General features: G+C 40.9%; 1 protein-coding gene across 6 annotated transcripts in view; it reads right to left on the reverse strand.

The window, feature by feature from the left end:
- Window positions 1-24156, reverse strand: part of LOC106089723 (transmembrane protein 184B) — a 33506-nt gene extending 9350 nt beyond the window's left edge. The window contains exons 1-9 of one of the 6 annotated variants that reach the window (XM_013255680.2): window positions 23719-24156; window positions 23586-23648; window positions 22046-22295; window positions 21815-21980; window positions 20522-20780; window positions 20281-20450; window positions 20055-20221; window positions 19815-19889; window positions 19665-19749 (exon numbers count right to left, since the gene is read on the reverse strand). In XM_013255680.2, the coding sequence (XP_013111134.1) occupies window positions 19665-19749; window positions 19815-19889; window positions 20055-20221; window positions 20281-20450; window positions 20522-20780; window positions 21815-21980; window positions 22046-22294 (1171 nt within the window). In that variant the 5' untranslated portion in view covers window position 22295; window positions 23586-23648; window positions 23719-24156. Of the gene's footprint in view, window positions 1-14724; window positions 15459-19664; window positions 19750-19814; window positions 19890-20054; window positions 20222-20280; window positions 20451-20521; window positions 20781-21814; window positions 21981-22045; window positions 22296-23109; window positions 23207-23585; window positions 23649-23718 lie in introns of those variants that run through there. The other 5 variants (XM_013255681.2, XM_013255684.2, XM_013255683.2 and 2 more) reach the window with 5 other exon arrangements.
- Window positions 24157-24270: the final 114 nt, after the last annotated feature.

Raw genomic sequence — 24270 nt, forward strand, 5'->3', positions numbered from 1 at the left:
ATTAAAACGCAGCCGTCAGGGAGTATAAACCATTGCTTCTATTCTATTAATCTATTCCTACTAATATCTCCCTTTCTCCTTTCCAGGCACACTTTCTACGCATGGAATTGAGTGGACACCACCTGCTGACCATATTTGTGAATTCGAAACTTCCTTGGACAAGATTTTTCATTTCACACGTTTGACGGTGGTAATGTTCACTCAATGGCATGCGTAGAACATACATACATCACAATAAGCGCATGGCGGGGAGGTAATCATAATACGGCAGACAAGAACCAATACCTCTCGCCATAAGCGCATAAAAAAAATCAAGCAAACATGCCCTAACAAAGGCACTAAATAAAAGCATGTCAAAGTGGATCCAAGTGTCCCAGTCGTTCCATTGCGATTGTGAGGATAAAACATCCCACGGGTATGGATATTTTACCCTCAGAATTGCCCCGAACGGCAAGACCACTTGGCTCCATGGACATATATATATCAGCCTCACCACATCCATACAGCGACAATAAATTTGGACACGGCGGACCTCCAACGCTATACTTTGTGGTCCAGCTGCTCGGGTGTCCAAGTAGTTCCCCCAGACCCCTCCAGCGACCAAAAAAAAAATAGGGGCTGGGAATAAAGCGTGGTTTTGAGGCCGCCACGAAGGCGTAAAGGCCCACCCTTAAGGCCCTTCCACGCAAAATTTTTTTCTTGCATGTGGCAGGTGGAAATGTCCTGGGTGCGGCCACGCAACAAAACTCCAGGCCTGACGATGGCAAGAAGTCAGGAATGGTGTGCGTGTGGCAAGCTCAAACGCGGGTTTGTGGCAAAAAGGACCCAACGTGGGGAACTCCCACACCCTGAGATCCAGCCGGGCAATACCGCAGTCCACCATTAGGGAAGTACACTGTGCATCTTTAATAGAAACCGATACTTTGTGTCTGTTTCCTCTTTCCAGGTGTGGCCTTTCTTCCAGACGTCCAAAACCACGATCGTCGACGTATCCAGGTATGTAAGATCAAAATGCATTTACTCACACGGCAAGTACATAAAAAAAATACACCGCGGGAAAAAAGAAGACAAATCCATGAAGGTCTAATAGTTAGAAGTTAACTTTTTATGAATAATTAAGCTCGAGGTCAAGTCAAGATAGCAATCAATGTGGACTGGTCAAGAAGGTATAATCACATGAAAGATGCATAATGAAAAGAAAATGGTTGTATAATAAAAAAAAGGTGTATAATTAAAAGAAAGTGGCTGTATAATCACAAAAGAGGTGTATAATAGACATAAAGTGGCTGTATAATCACAAAAAAAAAGGGGTGTATAATCACAAAAAACAACTGTATAATCACAAAAAAATTGTAAAATTACGAACGGCGGTGTATAATTACAATAACATAAAAGGGTGAATAAAAAAAATAATCACGACACAACACAGATATCACAGATATATACATATATTGCACTATAGATTTAGATGTCTCTTATACTAGGACAAGCACAACCGTATAACTTATCCTAATATTGCACTGAGAGAAAAATCATATTCTAATTCTATATTGCACTACATTTTAATATCTTTTACGTGATAAATGCCTATTGGCCTGCCCTGAATCGTCTCCAACTCATACATATTCTCGCCAACAGGTCTTACAATCCGACATTTCAAAAATTTCTTGCAAAATTTTGCATTTATATTCTTTGAAAAGTCTGATTGCACGATATTCCGCCTATATACCTCCTGGCCGGGTATAAACTTAACGCAACGAGCCCTTCTGTCATATCTTTCGGCGCTCCGTTGGTATGCCTTGTGCAAGTTATCGCCGATCCGGGATCTGATCACCTCCAACCTGTCTGGTCTTGTCAAATCCTCCACCTCATGATCAGACATCGACATCAATTTACGGGCCAGCTTGTAATCCGCCCCATTTGAAAACATGTGGTATCCAAATAGTGCGAAGAAAGGCGTTACACCGGTGGCCGAATGCACTGATGTCCTCAACGCGCATTCAATTTCAGAGAGGTAGGCGTCCCAGTCTCTGTGATCTTCAGCCAGATAGGTCCTGATCGCCGTAATTACCGATTGATTAACCCTCTCTGAAGCGTTGGATTGTGGCGAATATACCGCAGTTCTCAAATGGGTGATCTTATAAGCACTCGTCATCTCCTGAAAGGCTTTCGAAATGAATTGTACGCCATTATCGCTGTGGATCACTTCAGGCACCCCAAATTTGTGAAAAACTTCTTCAATCAGAAATTTTATCACGTTTGTGGCTGTGGCCCCCTTCATGGCCTTAAGAAGGGTAAATTTGGAGAAGTGATCCACAACAATAAAGATGTAGGCATTACCTCTCTTGGAGCGGGGGTATTTTCCCAAAAAGTCAATGTATAATTTCTGGAAAGGTCTTTCAGTTACTACCTCCTGACCTATCCCGGGCATCATATTCCGATTAGATGATTTGGCCTCTTGGCAGCTTTGGCAATTCTTCACATATTGTCGAACTTGTAACGTCATCCGAGGCCAATAGAAAAATCGTTTAACCCGTTCCAGGGTCTTGGCCACTCCACCATGAGCGCAAGTGAGAGATTTATGTGCTTTTTCGATGATTTCATGAGTGAGGCTAGTTGGCAACCAAAGTTTCCATATGAATTCCTCCTCCAGTTCCTGATCAAATAGGGTCCTTTTGAATACCATGCCTTTATCAACCTTGAGGTCGGGTAACCTATCCTGGTTAGCTGTTATGTTCCGGATCAAGTCCAAGTATTCTTCACTCTCAAACTCATTCGTCTCGAAATCCAATAAATCGTCTCTTGTGATCTCCTCAATGTCCATGGAGGTGGGGGCTCTAGACAACATGTCGGCGACAACATTGTCAGATCCTTTGCGGTGCTCAATATCAAAATCAAATGCTTGCAATTGTAAAGACCAACGAGCCAATCTTCCTGTTAAATCTTTCAATGACATTAACCATTTGAGAGAGGCGTGGTCTGTGATGACAGTAAAAGGCATCATCTCCACGTATGGCCGGAACTTCTTAATCGCCATAACCGCAGCCAAACATTCTTTCTCTGTCACACTATAATTGCGCTGACAGGTATTCATCTTCTGTGAATAAAAGGCAATGGGGTGTTCCTCTCCCCGGTCATTCAACTGGAACAGCACCGCTCCTATCCCATACTCACTGGCATCACACTGTATGAAGAACCGCTTCGAGAAATCAGCGTGGCGTAGTACAGGCGCCGAGGTTAAGGCTCGCTTAAGACCCTCAAATGATTGTATAGCCTCATTTGTCATCCCAAACTTCTTCGCCTTCTTCAATGTATCCGTGAGTGGGGCCGAAATTGAGGCAAAGTCTTTAATAAAGCGCCTGTACCACCCAGCGGTTCCCAGGAAGCTTCTAACTTCCCGTGGGTTTCGGGGTACCTTTATCTCTCGAATGGCCTTAATTTTATCCGGATCAGTCTTTAATTTACCGTCGCCGATGATGAACCCCAAGTACTTCAATTCGCGAAAGCAAAACTGCGACTTTTTCAAGCCGATCGTAAGGTTGGCATCCCTCAGGCATTTCGCAACTTCCTCTAACAATCGGATGTGTTCATCAAAGTCGCTGGAAATCACCAACAAATCATCCAAGTAGATGAACACATTCTCCTTCAGGTGCTGAGGTACTACACGGTCCATCAACCTGCATAAGCGTTGTGCCGCATTACAGAGACCGAATGGCATCACCCTAAATTGATACAGGGGACGCCCTGGCACTGTAAATGCGGTGTAAGCCTTGCTTTCGGCATCGAGTTCGATCTGCCAAAAGGCAAATTTCAAGTCCACACTGCTTATGTAGTAAGTTTCATCGATTCTGCTCAAGATGCCGTCTATATTTTGGAGCGGGTACGCGTCCTTCACCGTCAATTTGTTCAATTTTCGGGCATCTAGGCAGAATCGGTTCTTCCCTGGCTTCCTAACGACCGTAGTTCTGTTGCTCCAAGGACTTTCACTCTCTTCTATCACCCCTAGCCTGAGCATGTTATCAATCTCCTCGTATACTATGGCCTGTACTGCTGGTGAGATCGGATAGTGACGGTCCTTTACGGGAACCGCGCCATCAACTAAGGTGATCGTATGTCTTTCTAAATGAGTTTTGCCTAAACCTTTATCTTCAAAAGTATCAAAGCTTTGAATCGCTTTCTGCAATTTCTCTAGCTGTATTGGAGTCAATTCATGCGGGTTCAATTTATATTTCTCATCTTCATCTACCATATCTTTAACTATCTTCTCAATATTGCATTCATTAACATCAATGATATCAGGAGCCAATCCAAACAATCTCCAAAAATCTATTCCAAGGTACAATTGTTGCTCTAGATCAGGGCATAAATAAAAATCCATCCCTTTAATCTGATCTTTGTACTGTATTCCTAGCTGAACCTTGCCTAAAATTGTATGGACCTGGCCTCCAGCGGTTTTCGCTTGGGAAAATATTGGTCTAAACGACATTTCCAATTTGTCCATCAATTCCCTACAACCTTTTCCTAGAATACTCACTGAGGCTCCAGTATCTAGCAATCCTCTTACATTAATATCTTGCAATTTGACTTCGGCATATACTCTAGGATCTGATTGGTCACTCGCTCTACAAATGGCTTCCAGCAAAATTTTCATCTCCTTTCTCTTTTTCTTAAACTTTTGCCGTACCTTGGGTATAATTTTGATTGTCTCATCTTTATTATCGCTTTCTCCAAATATTCTTTCTCTTACTCTATCATAATTTTCTTGCCTTATCTCTATAGGTACATAATGTCTAGTATCAGGACGGACAATCTTCTTATTCGACGTTAACACTCTCTTAGTAATATCTATTTTATATGAAGGGTTAGATTTCTCCCCAATCACTTTCTGAAGGGGTTCTCTAACGGACGTGGTCCCCCTGAATTTTCCACGCCCTTGTTCCTGTTTCCCTGCTGGCAAACATTACACCTTGGTGTTGTCGTACCAGGGTTACCACACTTATAACAGAACAAGGTCCTAACCGCCTCTTCACAATCTCGAAAAGAGTGTCCTTGTTGGCGACAGTTCCAACATGTCATAGGTGCCCTGGAATTCCTTTCATAATGGACGGCAGCCACCTCCTGCACCCTGGGCTCGTCATAATCATCCTCAGACCCCGTCTCAGTTATATCCATGTAAATATCATTGACATGTCTAGTGGGACGCATAGAAGGTTGTACATTCCTGTTATCGCGTCTGGGGAAATTCTTCTCCGCCTCATTGCATTCCATTCTGAGCTGTTCGACAGATGAGACCTGTATTGGGTAAACGATCCTGCCAATACTTTCCCTCACATTCTTCTTCATGATCTTTATCATGTCGAACTCAGATATGGGCTGCACTAATTTGGCCCTGATTTGCCCCATGACATGGAAAAAAGTATCGATTGATTCATTCATGTCTTGTTTACGTTGGGCTAAATCGGTCAAAATCTCAAAATTAGAACGAGAGGATTGGTATTGGCTAAGTAAGCTATGCTTCAAATCGTCCCAATTATGAAACCTGTGTGTCTTTTGAAACAGCCAATACCATGACTCAGCACGACCAGTCATCAAAAGGGGAAAATCTCGAATAACTTCGGCCCATGGAATTCTGTACTGCCATTGAAAGTACTCTAGCCTATAGACAAATTCCTCAACTGCTAAGCCATTAGTGGTTCCATCAAACATCAATCCTAATTTATTGATTCGAATGACATTATTTTCCCTTCTCTGAATTTCAGGTGCCTCAGGTACGGTATTTTGTTCCGTGGGTTTATCCCCTGCTCTCTCGGAATTAAGTGGACGTCCTGGTGCCATAGCCGGGGTGCTCACAGGTGTATTCTCGCCTCTACCCTGATTCAAAGCTATCTGGGACAACTGAGTGACCGCTTTGGACAAATCGCCAATAGCTTTCCTTATGTCACTCATCTCTGACTGAACCGACTGAAATCGATTCTCAACAGCCCGTTGATAACCTCCTGCCTCACCCTGTATCTGACTTCGACTCTGGGACGTTGTCGGCTGTTGTGCCATCGCAGCTTGTACCTGAGATCCGGCCTCTGAATTGGTTCCTGACGGTGGCGCATTTATCGTCTGAGACATGTCCGTAATTTGGCCAGCTCTGTCAACATTACCAGGCGCTACACTCATCTCGGTTCTCTGTTTCGATCTCTTTTCCTGTACTTGTAATGACCTATTTAAATCAAATGTCTCAGGCCTATTCCTCTTTCTATTTTCAGCCTGTGTTCGGGTCTCAATGCCCATAACTTGCCGCTAGACAACAATGGAAAACACCAATATCCTTCCTGAGACACTGGCCAACAATGACAACTTCACACGCAAAATAAAAAAAAATCTGGCATTCAAGAACGCACAACACAATATTTAACGCAAAACTCTTAACAATTCGATATACATGAGAGGATTGTAAAGCGGGATGTGATGTGTGGGGTATTTTTTCGGCTCTACTCAATGGAATGTGAAAGAAGACATTAGCTATACAAAAACGGAAAACATAAAAATTACGGTTTGGGTAGTGCTTTGATACGCCATCTTTATGGCCCTATCCACGCCTGATTCTTCTCCTTGGAATACAGCTGACCTCTAGATAAAATCTAAAGCGGTTATTCCTTTGGTCCAAAACAGGGTCACTTCAAACTTCAGGCTGAAACTATTCTAATCATTTCTAGTTCCGATTAACGTGTGCAAATACGGCTTCCTATAACAGTCCGTATGTCACTTCGCGCCTCATCTTTTGTATTGGTAGTCTCTATTCTAACCCTAAAGTAATAGAGTTACAGAATCTCGTACAACGGTTCTATATATATTCATAAGAATGGCTACGAAACCCTGAAACTCGCCTACTTTTAGTTTTGAATATAAACGTTGGGCTATTGCACTCATTTAGTGTTCTATTGCACAGTGTTTAGGTGATCTACACTCCTACATTCCGATAGCGATCTTTTAAACCGCCATACATTTGTTTGGGCGCCATTTTGTTACGTGTGCCTATTGCAGCTTGGGGATATTTTCCGGGCACCGGCTAGCTTCGTCGACATCTCTGGGGAGGTCCCAACCCTATATCCTCGCCCTAGGCCCGTAGACAATAAAAAAAAAACGATATACATTCAAACACAAAAAAAAAACGTTACTTACACCTGAACTTTCACATTCCATTTGTTTTGGGAGATCGTCCTATGACCTCCGGCCGCCCGCCCTACCTTGGTCAACATTCCATCATATTCATGTGACCCCACGAACCCGCCCACATCACCTAACTTACCACTTTACATTCCCCTCAACAATTAACTTTAACGCATCATACTTTCAGTTTTAAACATTCAAGATATAAACATATTTATTAATATAAAACTAACACTAACACCAGTATACGTTATTTTCCTAAAATCTATTTGGTATCTTTACTTAGTTTGTTTTGTCAAGGAATCAAAGTTTAATAAAAATGATAATAAGCAAAACGAATGGTCTTGTCGACCTGAAACGTAACGATTTTAGAACCCTCAAATTCTTAATAAATTATTTCTGACTAATTAGTCAAACTAAAGCCTTTTAATCAAAATTCCCCCTAACCTGGCCTAAAGGAGCTCGCTTAGGTAAGTTCTAAGGGTAAGTATTAATCCGTTTCACACAAAAGGGAAACTAATGATTATGTATATTTAAAACCAAAAAAAAAATCTTTGGGGGCCCTATCACAAAATTCTTTCAGTGTAAAAAAAAGGTATGTTAAAACAAAAATCAAAATTAAAAAAAAAAGGGTAAAAATATGTAAATCAATAAATTAAATAAATAAATCAAAGAAACTTAAATTTGAACCTAAAAATAACATGAATATAAATATATAACTTAAATTCTAATGATATTGGTCATAATGATCGTTGTGGCTCTTTTTGTTGTGTGGCTTGTTCGTTTTGTTAAGTGCCAAAATTATGCCGCAGCAGTCTCGTCAATGTATGTAGCATGCGAGACAATCTTGATGGTATGATGCGGCCAAAAATTAAAAATATCGTCTTATAGTTGGACGTCGACGCTTGTGTTGGTGTGCGAATATAGTGGTGGGCATAAAAAGCCAGAATCCAAACACACACACAAAAAAAAAAATGATATCTATGCGTTCATCAAGAGAAACACATAACTGGAGCCAAACATAAATATATGTGGATGGCCACAAAATACAGATGGTTAAAACAACAAAAGGCTTAGACTTTTGGGAATTTCAATTTTGTTGTGGTGCTGAGCTTTTGCTCTCACGGACAACGCTGTATTGGTGATTCAACCACTTTATTTAAAAATCCAAAAGTGGTGACGCCAGTGGCTGACAGATGGAGTTCCTCCACTGAATGGTGTCGGTAATGGCGGACACCAGGAAAGACGGACTCCTTTATTCCACTTTCCTTAATAAATTGTTGACCGTACTATATATGCACTAAGAGGAATGATCCTACCTTGTGAATTTCACTAACGGTCACAGTAATATGGATCCTTTTCCCTTATTATGGACGCACAGGGGTGTATAGCACAATCCAATCCAGCACCTCTTTTCTATTTAGGCGATTTTGCCAATAAAACACAAAGATGGATATTCTTCTGACATACAACGCTATTTTCCGGTCTTATAACCTTAATCACAAAAAAAAAGGATGTTAACCTTTATTCTATGTCCTATTAACACCTTCACCTTTTTTCTTGTAACACTTACTTCGACACTCTATGATACGTGCCTGCTCAGCACCACTTTTTCACAAACTCATGGCGTTTTTCCCCCTTCTGTGCCCTTTTATAGGCCGGAGTTGATTCAATGGCGATTTTTCCCGAGCCGACATATTGGACGCTGTCCGACATTTCTACTAAATATTCTCAATATTATTATTATATTTGGCCTTTTCTAATAATTCGCCTCGATTTCAAATAATTCTCTCTTATAACCGCCGAATTTATGAATGAATCAACCTACTACACGTCATTATCAACCGTACTCTACGGATCCTACTAACTACCAACAATTTACTACGAGTAGTAATGAGTGGCAACATTGGCCGATAATGCCGTGCCGCTGTCAAATTGCCAAATGTCAACGTGGACTCTCTCATTAAAACGCAGCCGTCAGGGAGTATAAACCATTGCTTCTATTCTATTAATCTATTCCTACTAATATCTCCCTTTCTCCTTTCCAGGCACACTTTCTACGCATGGAATTGAGTGGACACCACCTGCTGACCATATTTGTGAATTCGAAACTTCCTTGGACAAGATTTTTCATTTCACACGTTTGACGGTGGTAATGTTCACTCAATGGCATGCGTAGAACATACATACATCACAATAAGCGCATGGCGGGGAGGTAATCATAATACGGCAGACAAGAACCAATACCTCTCGCCATAAGCGCATAAAAAAAATCAAGCAAACATGCCCTAACAAAGGCACTAAATAAAAGCATGTCAAAGTGGATCCAAGTGTCCCAGTCGTTCCATTGCGATTGTGAGGATAAAACATCCCACGGGTATGGATATTTTACCCTCAGAATTGCCCCGAACGGCAAGACCACTTGGCTCCATGGACATATATATATCAGCCTCACCACATCCATACAGCGACAATAAATTTGGACACGGCGGACCTCCAACGCTATACTTTGTGGTCCAGCTGCTCGGGTGTCCAAGTAGTTCCCCCAGACCCCTCCAGCGACCAAAAAAAAAATAGGGGCTGGGAATAAAGCGTGGTTTTGAGGCCGCCACGAAGGCGTAAAGGCCCACCCTTAAGGCCCTTCCACGCAAAATTTTTTTCTTGCATGTGGCAGGTGGAAATGTCCTGGGTGCGGCCACGCAACAGGCGGGCTTTCATCTTTATTGCCTGGTGCAACTATTTGCTCGGAAGCGAGGAACAGAGGACTGTGTCCCTCTCCAGTAAATAGTTGGAGAACGTTTTCTGACGCAACAAAAGAAGCTTTGGCTGTATGCCGATTGATAGCAAAGTTGTAGGGTTTGTAAAAATATGAAGTTTAGTGTGGTGAAAAATTTTTGAGCAGCCCGGGGGCTAGTAAGATTTTTGACAGTAGTAAAGCAAATTTTGATATTTATAAAGCAGAATTCCATGTTGCTAGTTGTGAATAGACAGATACGCAGGTTTAATTCAATTTGCAAGTGGCGATTACATACACATACACATATTTATTTGTTTATGATTTATTGATGATTTTGTAAAATATATTCACATTGCCATTTGAAAATTTACGATAAATGCAACATTGTTGAAAGTTAGGTTAGGTGTATATCCATGCCACTATGGATATACACCAAAGTCAGTAATCGGTTTGTTGTGCGCTCTAAATACAAAGTAGTCCTATGTGTCTCGTTATGATACCAATAGCTATACTGACCTTCTCCTTACTTCCTTTCAGTAATAGCCTCGTCATCTCACTATCTGGATCTCCCCATAGGATTTTGGCCGTCCTACCAACCGTTTCGCTGTTCCACAGGGTTGCATGCGCATTCGTCGCCCACGCCCTTTAACTCGGATTGCGCCGGCCCAAAAGGCTTCGGGTTAACCAAGTTTATTGACGGCAGTCCTCTGGCCATCCTCGGATTCAGGCCTCATTTTGGGCTTACGACCCGTCTACATAGTGCCCAACATCTGTGAGCCTTCTCAGTACGCTCCTGGATGTGACATTTCCAATTCAGTTTCCTGTCCAAGATCACACCTAAGGATTTGACCTTGTCATACATCGAAATCGTGTAGCCCAGTCATATGCCATATGTAAGACCCTTTCGGCCCTTCTGCATTGCTGGTTCGGGTCCTTACTTCTTAGAAGTATTATAACATGGTGTGCTTAGCAGACGGGTTCAAATCCCACTTTCTCCTTTATATTTATATCATGGGACACACAATTTAACCACCTGTTTTTAGCATATGGTCTATTCAGTCTCTAAGGACCGGGTCCATCCGGTACTGGTCTAAGGATTGGATCAGTTTGTCGGTCCGCACATTGTTAAAAGCTCCCTCGATGTCAACGCATACCGCCAGTGTGTACGTTTTGGTATCGTAGAATTATTCTATTTTATGCACAACCTCGTGCAGACAGTCTCCACCGATCTTCCCCTTACATATCTTGCTGTTTGTATTTGAGCAGTTCACTGGATGTCATACTCTTTATCATGGTGTCCACAATACGTTCCATGGTTTTGAGTAGAAAGGACGAAACCCTTGCCCGGCTTTCGGAGTATATGCAAGTCACAGGCACGCTGTGAAAATATTGGCCAGGTGGGGCGCCAAATAATCTGCCTCCTTCTGTAGTAACGCCGGAAATATTCCATCAGGTCCGGGTGACTTAAATGGTTTGAAACTCAAACCTCAAAGATTCCTTCACTATAAATTCCGTAATAATAAACCTTCGATCGACATCATTATTCCAAGATTCCGGCGTATCCCTGAGTTCCTTCATATCCAGTGGAAAATAGGGTTTTCTCAAAAGCCTCAACATGTGCTCCGTTGTCTCTGCTCTCACTCCCATGTCCTCTACTAAAGCTTCAGTTTGGACATGGGTTTTGAGAGAATATTTTTTATCTTTCTATTCTGCCTATCCCAAGCTTGAAAAAGACAGCCTGACTCCCGTAGTGCGCAATGCTTTTAGTCTTAGCCAAACTCGTCAGGGAGACTTGATCAATGCCAACCACAAGGAGAGTTCCTTCCTTCTTCTCCTCACTGTGGAAGACTTCCCACTTCTCTGCGACAAAATTTTGGTTTTGCTTGCCCAAGAATCCCAACATGTGTTTCGTCGCAAATTTACTGTTCCGTTTTTTGATGAAGACTGTCGCCTTTGTGAACCGGGAGATGTCCATCTTTTTAACCAGGTCGAGCTTTGCGTCCTCCCTCTGACGAGCTGTTTGACGGTATCAATACTTCCGCCGACGCAAAACGCAGCGTAAAGATGTCCCCTCTGTACTCGCAGCTCATCATTTGTATGGGTGGACCCTCTACAGAGTTTCGCACATGTTCGATAATCCGATCGTTAACCAGACCCTCCACTTGGGACCGATGATCTGGTCGAATCCTACCGGATGCACAGCCGATATAGATGACTGCATAAGTCAGCTCATCTTTACTGCCCCGTTTCTTGATGAAGACCGTTTCCTTTGTGAGCTAGGGGATGTCCATCTTTTTCACCAGGTCGAGCTTTGCGCCCTCCTTCTGACGAGCTGTTTGACGGCATCAATACTTCCGCCGACGCAAACCGCAGCGTAAAGATGTCCCCTCTATACTCGCAGCTCATCATTTGTATGGGTGGACTCTCTACAGAGTTCACACATGTTCGAAAATCCGATCGTTAACCAGATCCTCCACTTGGTTGATCCTCCACCAGGTCGAGCTTTGCGCCCTTCTTCTGACGAGCTGTTTGACGGCATCAATACTTCCGCCGACGCAAACCGCAGCGTAAAGATGTCCCCTTTATACTCGCTCAGCTCATCATTTGTATGGGTGGACCCTCTACAGAGTTCACACATGTTCGAAAATCCGATCGTTAAGCAGATCCTCCACTTGGGACCTCTGTTGTGCTTCCTTGCCACTTGTCATTCTCAGTGACTATCTTCCTCTTCCGTGATGGCTGTGGCCTCCTTCCTTCATGTACCCTCCTTCCTCACAGTCCTCCATGAAGAATCAGGGGCCGTGCGCGCTTCCTTCGTTCCTGTTCCGACTTTGTCTACCTCCGCAGGACACTGTCTGGTGTCTCCATTGCAGGATGGCTGGCTTAGTTTTCCCAGAGTACTTGAAAGCGGGGAGCTCTTTTTCTTCTTCAGCATTTTAGCAGTGTTATGCTCTTCGGGAGATCTGATTCTTTTTACAGCTTCCGTAGAAGTGCTTGGAATGTCAGTTCTCTCTCTTCCAGCATCCTGCACTTTCGCCCGATTTCGCTGTCGTTACAAACTCCTGTCTTCTTCGTCGTGTGCCGGATCGCTTTCTCGGTGTGCTTGTGAGCTTAGCAAAGCCATCGCTAACTTCTGCCGTCATTCCGCTGCCCTCATCTCTCGATTCGGCTGCGATGACTGACCATTGAAACCCATCAACACCAATTGTAGGAAAAATCCATCGCTACAACGGAACATATATGCATTAGAAAGGGACGGCTTTTGGAGCAAAGATTCGAACTTGGTTCGTGTTGTATTCTTATCTTAGACTCATTTTTCGCACCAACTTCGTTATACATGCAAATATGCCCATTAACATTTCATAAACCCATTTTAGACAAGTGTAGCGTTTTCGCATCAGTGTCTTGGCGAGCATTTATATGTATGTAATCGCTGCATATTACTAACTTATATTGGAAAAGCAATTTTTAGAGATTTGTCTGTTTGGGCCCTTTTATTTTATTCCTTAAAATCTCTCCGTGATTTTTCAAACATCTTTACAAGTTCTTTGCTATGCTCCTTTTTGAATAGAAAGCATTGAATATGATCTCGAGCTCGCAGATGTTTGAAAAATCACGGAAAGATTTTATAGATCAAAATAATAGAGCGCAAACAGCAGCTTAAACACAACAATGGTCAAGTGCACGACAAAAAGAGTTTGGCAATGTTGATGTGTTTGTTGTTCAATCGGAATAGTGGAAAGTAAGGGTTTCTTCTCGCTTGCTGCGCTAAGAAGAATTGTTAGAGACTGCACTCACTGACTCTATAGAATAATATAAAAGTAGTAATTCTTCCAAGGGTTGACTGGTGCCTATTGTATGCTTTTCAAATAAGCCAAGGAAATTTCAATGTTATTTTTGATAGTAAATACGTGTTTGCCTTATCTTTTTTCCAACCCCGATTTCTCGGGAACTATACTACATAAAAACACCGAGTGTACCTTTTATTTAGCAGGTAACCGAAAGCTTTTTTATTTGCAAAGTTTCAAAGCGAATACACCACAAGATGGGGTAGTGGTCCAAAATGAGCCAAGGAACAGGGGCAAACTTCGTAATAATTTAAGTTTAAGCTCAATGTTAAGGGACCTCCCTTGACAGCCAATTTACATACCGAATTGACCCGATGAAGTCCTTCTTTCAATATACATACAAGGCCTTTCAAGCACCCACACTTTTTGATGATGACCTCCTCAACGAAGAGGTCGGTATCCTCTGGCTTTCATTTTCCATTGCAAAAATATTTTCGATCATTAAGCTCGCCTTGAAAAATAAGCAAACACATCAACTAAAAAAATTAATCGGACCTCAATGTTACAGCCTGTGTGGTGCTCATTGCTGTCACAAGAAGCTTAGTTGCGAGCTATCGGACGTTTCCACAGGTTGCGGATCAGGGAATGCTCTATACGGAGTAGGTGCAACGGCAGTCGCAGCCGGCGTCACCGGCTCATTCACAAATACTGAGTGCGAGTAATTGGCGCCTTTAAATAACCAATGGCCACCCTGTTCCCGTGGCGATCGGTCCTTTGCGCCGGAACGAGTTTGGTCATCTGCAGGAGCTTGACGAGGATCGCCATCTCCACATGAGAATGGGGCTACAACAACAAATTTAAAATAAAAATTCTCTAATGTTTACGTTGCCACTTCCTAGGGCTGAGCCATGTGAAAAATGGAAACAAGTACACATATTCGTTTTTTGTAGGTTCTTTCGAGTCGGAAGAAACTCAGGCGAACAAAGTATTCAAAGTTAAAAGCTTAACAGTTTATGTGGTTCAAAATGTAAAGACAAGTTGTCCCCTATTTGAGAAGTTTTTACGACATTTAATTTTATTTCAAATTCAAAAAAATGTGCAATAGTTGGCAAAGAAATTATAATCGAAATAATATAAAAATACAGTACATAAACGAAATATAAGCTTATAAACCTATGATATTTAATGCTTTACAATTACTAAAGGTACTTGATGTTTACATTAATGGGGAGCGAAATTCAAATAAAAATATGGAAAACCAAAATAAAATCAGAGAAGTATTTCTAATTATCACGTAATAGTTAAGTACTCGGATAAAGCGGTTCGTGGGAGTAAAACCAAAGTTGTGCTGCTCTAGTCAAGTCAAAGTATGACGAAAATGCATTGAAGTCATTGGTTCAAATATATCTAAGTAACACTTTGCGTAACACTTATGTATATCTTAGAGGAATGTTGCAACGATCAACCTCCGGCGTTTCTCTTTATGGGCGAATTTTTTTTAAGGCAGCTCTGGTATAGTTTGTAACACTTTGTAAGTTTTCTTATTCGACTTAATAAATCTTATATATTGTATTGTATATATATATATATATATAAATGTGGTGTGCTATTAATGTTACGTCTGTCGCCGATTGGAAAGCATGTTGGCTGCATGAAAGCATTTCAAATGAACGTATTTCCCGGTTTTCTTCTTTTTCTTTTTCTTTTTTTTTTTTTGTAACCAAAAATGTATTTAGCTTAAAGTTTTTCATACCGTTGAGATGAGGTTACTTCTGTAAATTAAAAAAAATATATATATATTCTGTCAATTCATTTATCTTATCATTTGATGAAAACTAATACCAAGCCGTACGAAATGAGCGAAAGTGTGTGACTTATGTTTAAGTGAAAGATTGTTTACATAGGTTTTACTGTGGTGTGCAATGCGGTTAATAAGTAGAACCACCGGCTATTTTTAATTTCTTTTCTTGGACAACACGTTCAACACTGTATTATGAAAATTTCATCAGAGAAATTTGCAAGCAAACGTACACAACGTATCCAAAGTCGATGAAGAGTAATAATTGAATCATTTCGCATGTAGATGTGTTGCCCTTTTCCTAGATTACCAGTTCTTTTATAAAGACCGAAACCAAATGATGAAATGCCTATTCCCAAATACTTTCGGTTAGCTATGTACGAAAAGATGCCCTTCCATTCAAAGAGGAGACAACATCAAATGGGTGAGAGGGACATTTACAAAAGCGAAAAAACAACAATAATAAAAGGTGTAAACGATAAAAATAAATAAAGTTTTAGCATGTGCACACATTTTGGCAAATAACAGAACAAAAATGCGATACATTATTTTTCGCCATATCTCAAATTATATCATAAACATGCATATGATTCCATGATAGGAAAAGTATTGACTTAAATATTATCAAATTTTGCATATTATACATATGAAAGCACGTACAATTTAGCTGAAACGATCCCTTCGAGTTACATTCAGTCACAGCTAAAGTCTTAAAAATGTTATCTTGCCCTTGTCTTGGTTCACATTAATTTTGTGATTAGTCCTATGATTGCATTGGACACTAGCCGTATGATAATAGAAATTGAAAACGCCTAGGGTAAATTCTCCCAAGTGCGACATGTAGCAGTCGGCAATTTTGTTGCTTTAACTCGAATGGTAATGCTGATCAAACCTTCTCTCTACAACGTATTGATTTAAATATCAGCGAAATCGGCAAAAAAAAAGTTCAGTATCTTAAATAGGGAGATCAATCTATGTCGCAGCTTTATCAAGATATGATCTGATGTAGACCATTTTCGAATAAAAAGGTTATAAAACATTTTTGGAAATTCCAAACAAATTGGGTAAAAAATATTTCTTTTATGAGCTGAAGACGGTTAACCGGGTGATGGGTTATATAGGTGCTGTATAATATGTCGTCTATCCAGTCGCATGTTACCTCAATCTGAGTTTTACCATTTCTGAAGACTGCTTTCAATTCATCATAATTGCTCATCAGTTCCTGCACAAAGAAGTTCATGATGTTTGGTTATCTGAACAAAAACGCCTGTCTTTGCCGGTATTTATGCTTATTGTAGCGGCAATTGAACTCATCTAACACATTCTGAAATCCTTCTGCGTTTGCCTGAGCGTTACCATCTTTTTATTTGAGCGCAGTAAACTTTATTTCCATGGATTCATTCTTGAGAACTCCTGCTTGATATGCAAAGCTCCCAAGCTGTTTGTCGTCAAGGTCCATGCTTCACTTGTCCAGAAAAAGCGTGTGACCAAGTACTGCTTCGCCCGAGCAGCTTCCTTGTATATAGCCTTGTGGTTTCCTGAATGACCTGGGATTAGGATTTCAATGCCCTCAGCAGAAAGCTGGTGGCAGTTCATAGCTGCTCCGTGGGACGCCAGCTTTGAGCTTGTGACAACTAGGACTCTATCTGTACTATTGTCGAATGAGTCCGTTCTACTTTCGAAACAACCAAGTATCGCTGAGTTGGTAAGTGTAACACAGTCGCTTCCATTGCACTCTTTCGCTTGGATGGATGGATGGTGTTGGCACCAGCAGGTTTGCCGCGGCCTTTGTTGTTGTTGTTGTAGCAGTGTGTTTTACACTGAGGCGGCAGCCCTTGCCAATGAAGGTCTCCATCGGTTCAATCCGGTATGTACAACCGGCTGCCATGGCCTTTGTAGAACTTTGTAGAAGTTCTCATATTCTTTGCACATCCATGCGCCTTTTACTTTGATTATGTCAAACAATTCAAACAAAAAAGTCAAAGTTTTGTTTTTTTTCTACAGCGCTCGTTGTCTTTCACAAGTTTTGTTAGTTTTGCACAAATGGCTTGATCAGATATATGGGAAGTTCAATGTTTTTTAGATCGATGCTCTCTCTCTCTCTCTCTCTCTCTCTCCATTCTTTGGTGGTGGACTTATGAAATTTAGTGTCCAATGACGTGGGTTTTCAAGGGCATGCGACTCAGTTCAGCCGATGTATTTTGATACGTGTAACTCCTCTCGACGCCTATATTCTCCATTAACGCAAACTGGTCCATATATTTTACGAAGAATCTTTCTCTCAAATACTCCAAGCACTGCCTCATCTGCGTCACAAGTACCCATGCCTCAGAACCATATAATCAGTATCAGTGTCTTGTTTTGGTATTGAATGGTTCTTTTGGTATTGAATGGTTCGGAGAGATTCTTTCCTATTCTTACTGAGGAGCGCGTATTAGCAAGTGCCATCCTGCAGAGTCTTATTAATTTTGTAGGGATACCAAACTCAGACGTGGCTTAAACGTAAGGGGTATCGAAAGCGGCGGCTGATTGCTACATTGCTCTATAAGCCGCATTCTTGGCTTCAGTAGCATTTCGACACTCTTGGTCGTACCATGGGTTTATTGGGGGAGGCTTTTTATGTTGAAATCTGGTGCTACTAACTACCATGTTTTTTGCCGCGGCGAAATTTATCAGCCTCAACCCACTACTGAACGTTATCTCGTGGAGGCTATACTTTCCGACTATTGGATCAAAGATGTCTTCCTTCCCTATCTTCGCAATAAACTTTCGCAGAATGATTCTAATATCATGGGCGGGGCAGCGGTCATATTCTCTCTCTAGGCGCTCGTATAAAATATCCTTGGTCTGCTCGTCCTTGTCCTTGTTGATGTTGAAGAATTTGGCTTTTATGTGGATTGTGGCTAGCCTCTTATCCATTTTTACTATTCCTTTGTTTCTCAGTAGTTCTCATAGTCTTCCGGGGGCGCGTTACTGGCCCAGCGCCCCAACCGTATGGCTTTTATGGGATTGCACATGTATACCTCGTTGTGGGAAACCGCTTGCTCAAAGACGCTCGCCTCCAGCCGCTCCTAACCTGGGAACAGACGCTGAAGTTGGCCATTAGTTATTTGAAGGCGCCAATAACTCGCCTTGTCATCTCGAGTATCATTGGCGCTCAGTATTTAATTCCTGTGCCAACTGACTCCCCACTGAGATTCTCCTCTCGAAAATCGCTGCTGCCCACGGAGCTTCCCACCATCCGCAACCTGTGGATGCGCGCGGTAGCTTTCAGCTAAGCTTTCCGTGGTAACGATGGACACCACACAAGTCGGAGCTCAAAGTTTCAGCCTGTGTGGTGCTCATAGTTATCCGGTGTCGGCGGGATTAGTACCACAATCATAAAAATGACTTTAACCGAAATGAATCTTACTATTGATAAAAAAAAAACAATCTGTACAAAGCTATTGCTCTTAGACAGGGGCTATTTTTCGAAATTTCTCGCCAGTAATCGAACCCGCAGATTGAGCGAAAGAGTATAACGAGTTACACATTTTTTTGGTCCATAGACATGTTAATTTCGCAGATAGGCTACACCGGACAATAGTTTGATATGTCTTCATTATAAACCGATCTGCCAATTCGATTTTTGAAGAGCGCAGACAGAAAACTGCATGTTTTATGGTCCTTAACGGCGGCATCAAACGGCGCCCTTGTGTATGGAAATCCCTAACACCAAAAACGAGATTCTGACGTAGTATACAATCTCAGCCGAGAATATTTTTGCCGTTTATTGACCATTATTTTAATGTAAAGTTTTTCATATTCTTTGTTGAGTTTAAGAAGAAAAGTGCCGTTTACTGGAACATGCCGAACTTAGGAGCACTTGCCCTATGGACATTTTTTTAAATTTTACAAAATATCAAAGACGTTATCTAGATCAAAAATACTTTAACCACAAAATACGTTTGGCCATAGCTTGAGCATTTAATTTATTCTAGGTGAGACATGAATGTGACACGACTTTAAAACGGCTAGGATTGTGTGCTCAAGCAAAAGATAAACAAATTGAGATATAACATGGTCTTAGGCTACAAAGATGCTTGAACAAGCACCCATTTAGTAGATATGTACTTAATATTGCTTATTAGTTTTACATGCACACCAACAAATCTAGAAGCCGTACAAGTCTTTAGCTTACCTGAACTATATTGTGTGTACTGTTGATATTGTGGATGGAAATTGTGTATAGCATCGGTCATAATATCTTTAGGATTCATCGTTTCCTAGGAAATGTATAAATGACGTTCGTATATACAAATAATTATTTGGAGCAAGTTTATTATACTACCTTTAAACTGCTGGAAATTGATTGCATTGTTACTGAACGGCCATGCCCATCGCCAATGCAACTACGGGCATACACCTAAAAGCAGAATTGCGATTGAATTAATAGGAAACTCTTTATTAACAGAACGGTCTCCAAAAACTATGTGAAGGTGTTAAATAGCTGGGTGATTGTGATCAATCAGCCGGATATGGTGCAAAGTTCCGTTAATGGGCATAAGAGCCAATGTTGACACATTCTTACCTGATATGGGAAAGCATATCGCAAAGCAATGGCTGCGAATAACATTTCGATACAAATGAAAAAGTTTTGATAGCCTGCAGATACTGTACCAGCCGACGTAACTGTGCCAGCATTGTCTACTATGGGAGATATTACTTTAGCCTTTTCCAATATAGCAAGACCAACGCCTGAAATACACAACCAATATATTTAGTAACCTCTCGTTGTAATGGTCATAAGGGCTTACCTTGCCAAAACGATAAGAAAATGACGGATTTAATAGTGCAGAATTTCAAAACGGGCTCGAATGGTGTAAGCAAATCACGAGTAGCAAAGTAGAATAAGTAAAGACCGTACAATGCGAGGGAAACAGATATATTGTAAATAACAGTGATGTAAATGTAACCGCCATCAGCACTAAAAAACAAGCACATTAAATGTATTACCAATCCGTACATGTCAGTATATATAATTTTATAACAATTTACCTCCAATCGCCATCGTGATAATGGCCAAACACTTGCAGAAATATTATTATAAATGCCACCAGTGGTTTGACTAAGCAAAACTGCAAGGTCGCCTGCTTGCAGAAGCGCAGAAACCCTATGGTGTAGGTTTTTCCTTTTAGACAACATGTTCCATACAAACATGATGTTTTAATTGGTTTTCCTCGAATCTCTGACATGATGTTACCTTCTCCTCCTAAATACTCGTAACACAGCGACAGAAAGTTGTAAATGACGAACGCTAAAAAGAAAAGGTAATTTTAAAAGGTTTCACCATACCATATTTAACACAATAGGCGACTAAAATCGTAAGAAATCGGCAAACTAAACTGATGATGTTGCGTTACTTGTGGCGAAGATTTGGAAAGCGCAGACATATTAAGGGACCTCTTTGAGGCTCAAGTATACACGCTCGCCTAACGCATCGGAAGCCTGAGTCAAATTACGGCCAGAGATGGATGTACCGGAGTAAACCAGACATCGTACCTCACATGTTCTGGCGGATTCTTTTGCATTTTACCATTCCACGCGCGCTAACCTATTAATGATACCAAGGGTCGGCCCCTACATCGCAGAATCGTTTTAAGTATGAACATCTAGGGCATTCAACTCTCTTCCAAATGATCAAAGAGTTTTTAACGCATCTTCGCATACTTACCGAAAAACCCTTCTTCGGAGAGGCAATAATTCCGGCTAAAGCTTCCCTAAAGCTGCCATTTCTCGATGAAATTTTCGAGAAATGACGCAATGCGATGTTATACACAGTCTTGTTATTTTCACTAGATCGGTGAATTTTCACCTATTAGTGGACAATAGAGAGTAAGAGAATTATTATTTCCTGGGTAAACTTATTCGCAGCTATCTGCATGTTCTTATTATTATTATTATTTTTTCTCTTATTTAATTATTTTTAAGGAGTACCTATGAAATATTGTATTCTCGATGTTCTTTATTTAAATTTTTATTTTTGTAAGAGGGTAGCTTTAGATAATTTTGTAATTTCTATTTATATGGGCCATCTGATGACTTCCAGCTACATGTATTAAATAGGTCAAATCAAATAAGTCTCAGTTATCATGCATACATACGAATGCTACACTAAAAGGAGCAAAGGAGCATTATGTTCAGCGGCCTAGTACGAATCCGGAGTCGTGTTCAACAAATTCCCCGAATCAAAGGAGAACATTATGCTTCGACACGATCATAATTATTAAATAAAATATCAGCCGTTTAAAGGTATGAACTCTTGTTCGCTACACCCTTATGGAATCTTACCTTCATAACAGTCTCGAACAGTGAAAAAATAAACATAAACATTGTCCGAATTGAAAAACAACAGACTTATCCAAGAATATGTTGCATATATGGGAACTATAAACAATATGCGCACAATCCAGCGTTGTTCTTGGGGATTGGTATACCAGCGTAAATGCTGATAAATCTGCAGAAAATGTAAGAAAAGGTATGAGTAAACCGCGGCAATAGGAAACACCACATAAATCTTACCTGTTGACATGTAATGAACAGTGCCACCCAAACAAAGATTCCCGCTAAGCCCTGGGCGGTTTTCGTCTGCAAAAATATTCCGTCACCCACATGGCTCAAGGGGTCCATAGGAGCAGAGGATATTTGTTGAGGAGCAGGTTGTTCCATGAAATGTAGCTTTAGCGAAGTGGCAGCTGTGGCTGATGGCGATACCGTTGTTGTTACATTTATAGCAGGCTCACCCAAGGTACTTCCAGTGGATGTGCTCATGCTGAAAATTTCCATTTGGCAAAATAATAATGATTAAATAATATTGTAACGTGTTTGTTGTCGATCGGGCCAATAATCCTTCCAGAACATTAAAGTTGCCCAAGTGGTCTAACCTACTTCAAATATTCTTTTCCAGTTATAATTCTTAAATGGACCGAATAGCTTCGATTGCAGGTTTGAATAAATAAATCTAAAATCTCATTTATCAGAAAAAAGTTTTAAAGTTTAGAACATGCTCTATTATGTGCGTGAACAAAAAAACTAAGGGGGGCTCTACAACCTACTCTGCGGATTCTTTGCATATCTAGGCCTACAAAAAATGGAAGCCTTTTGTTTTTACAACTTTCGAACCTGTCTTTCTTGTTGTTGTTGTTGTTTTAGCCACATTTTCATGTAAAGGTAGCGACCCTCATCAAACTACTGTAGGTGGGCAAGCTCGTTCCGGTCCAAAAAACCGATCTCCGCGGGAACGGGCTTGCGCCAATAACTTCCCTGCGACTCTCCGCTCGACACCGCTGATCGTCCGCGACTGCCGGTGCAGCTACCCCGTATGGAGCATTCCACCATCCGCAAACTGTGGACGCGCCCGGTAGCTCGCAGCTAAGCTTCTCGTGACAGCAATAAACACCACACTGATCGAACCTCAATGTTCCAACCTGTTTGGTGCTCACAGCTTTACCGTGCCTGTGTTTAGAACAAAGTAAGCACATACTGCCAGTTTAATTAAAAAAATAGGCTATTGCAACATAACAAAGGATTTCTATAATTCAAAAAGCTAAGATTAGTGAGCAATGCAAAATATTTCAGGTACCTACATATGTACTTTGTAATAAAATCTAGAAACACTTGTTATGGTTGGGAAATCTGCTACAGTTTTGGCCGCTTGGTTTATTGCTCTGGCTCCGTCAACAGGGGTCTATTTTGGAATCGTTATATATATCAACATTTCTCATAAAAAATTATTAACTTATATTGAGGAGAAAACGTCTTGCTTGCAAAGACGATCGATAACAGCTTTCATATAAGGCGAACCGACGTCAAACGACATTCTCTGCGAGCGAAGAAAGCAACAAATTCACTTCCCACTTCCTCCACTTTGTTAAGGTTAAAACCTTAACCATCTCCATTTATATTTAGCCTTGAAATCGCGACCGACTGGTATGGGAATTTTAAATTATTGCCCTTTACTCTGTAGCATGCGATGAACGAGATGAATATTTAGGACCCAGCTATAAGGGCACTTAAACTAAAAATAAATTGTGATGCGTTGGAGTTTTGGAAGTATGACTACCTATGTATTGATTTCCGTGCCAAACTTGATACAATACACAAAAACAACTTTCAGCAAAATCAGCTGTGAAGATACATAAACAGAAGACTGGAGGAATACTGGAATATTACGTACTGAAAGTATTCCTACCTACCTTTGCACTTTGTAATGGTGATATCCTTTTGTTTCGACTCGCGAGAACTAAACGTGGAAATTACATGCACTTTTATCTACAATTTTTGCGACACGATTACACGAATGAATGCTGATATACTCTGCAATTTTTTTCTTCTTTATCTGGTTACACTCACTTTCGTATTTCGTCACCTTTTACGTTTCACAGCAGAGAAGATTCAGTTTCGTTTCCTCTTTGAACTACTTCTACAGAATCTAATTTATATTGTTTTGTTTGTAATTTATTTTTTATTAAAGTTATTGTTTAAAAGATTCATACAAGGTATTGTAAAAAAAAGGCAAATTTTCTCAAATCAAATCAAAACAAGTCCCGACGAAGTGGAATGGAGAAATGGCCGTTTCTACACAAAAGTGAATGAAGAAAAGGTCGTTCTACACGAAAGTGGAATGGAGGAATGACCGTTTCTACACGAAAGAGGATGGTGGAATGAGAAGAGGTTGTTTCTACACGAAAGTGGAATGGAGGAATGATCGTTTCTTCGCTAAAGTGCAATGGAGGAATGGCCGTTTC

Source organism: Stomoxys calcitrans, chromosome 1, assembly GCF_963082655.1.
Source record: "Stomoxys calcitrans chromosome 1, idStoCalc2.1, whole genome shotgun sequence".
Classification (NCBI taxonomy): Eukaryota; Metazoa; Arthropoda; class Insecta; order Diptera; family Muscidae; genus Stomoxys; species Stomoxys calcitrans.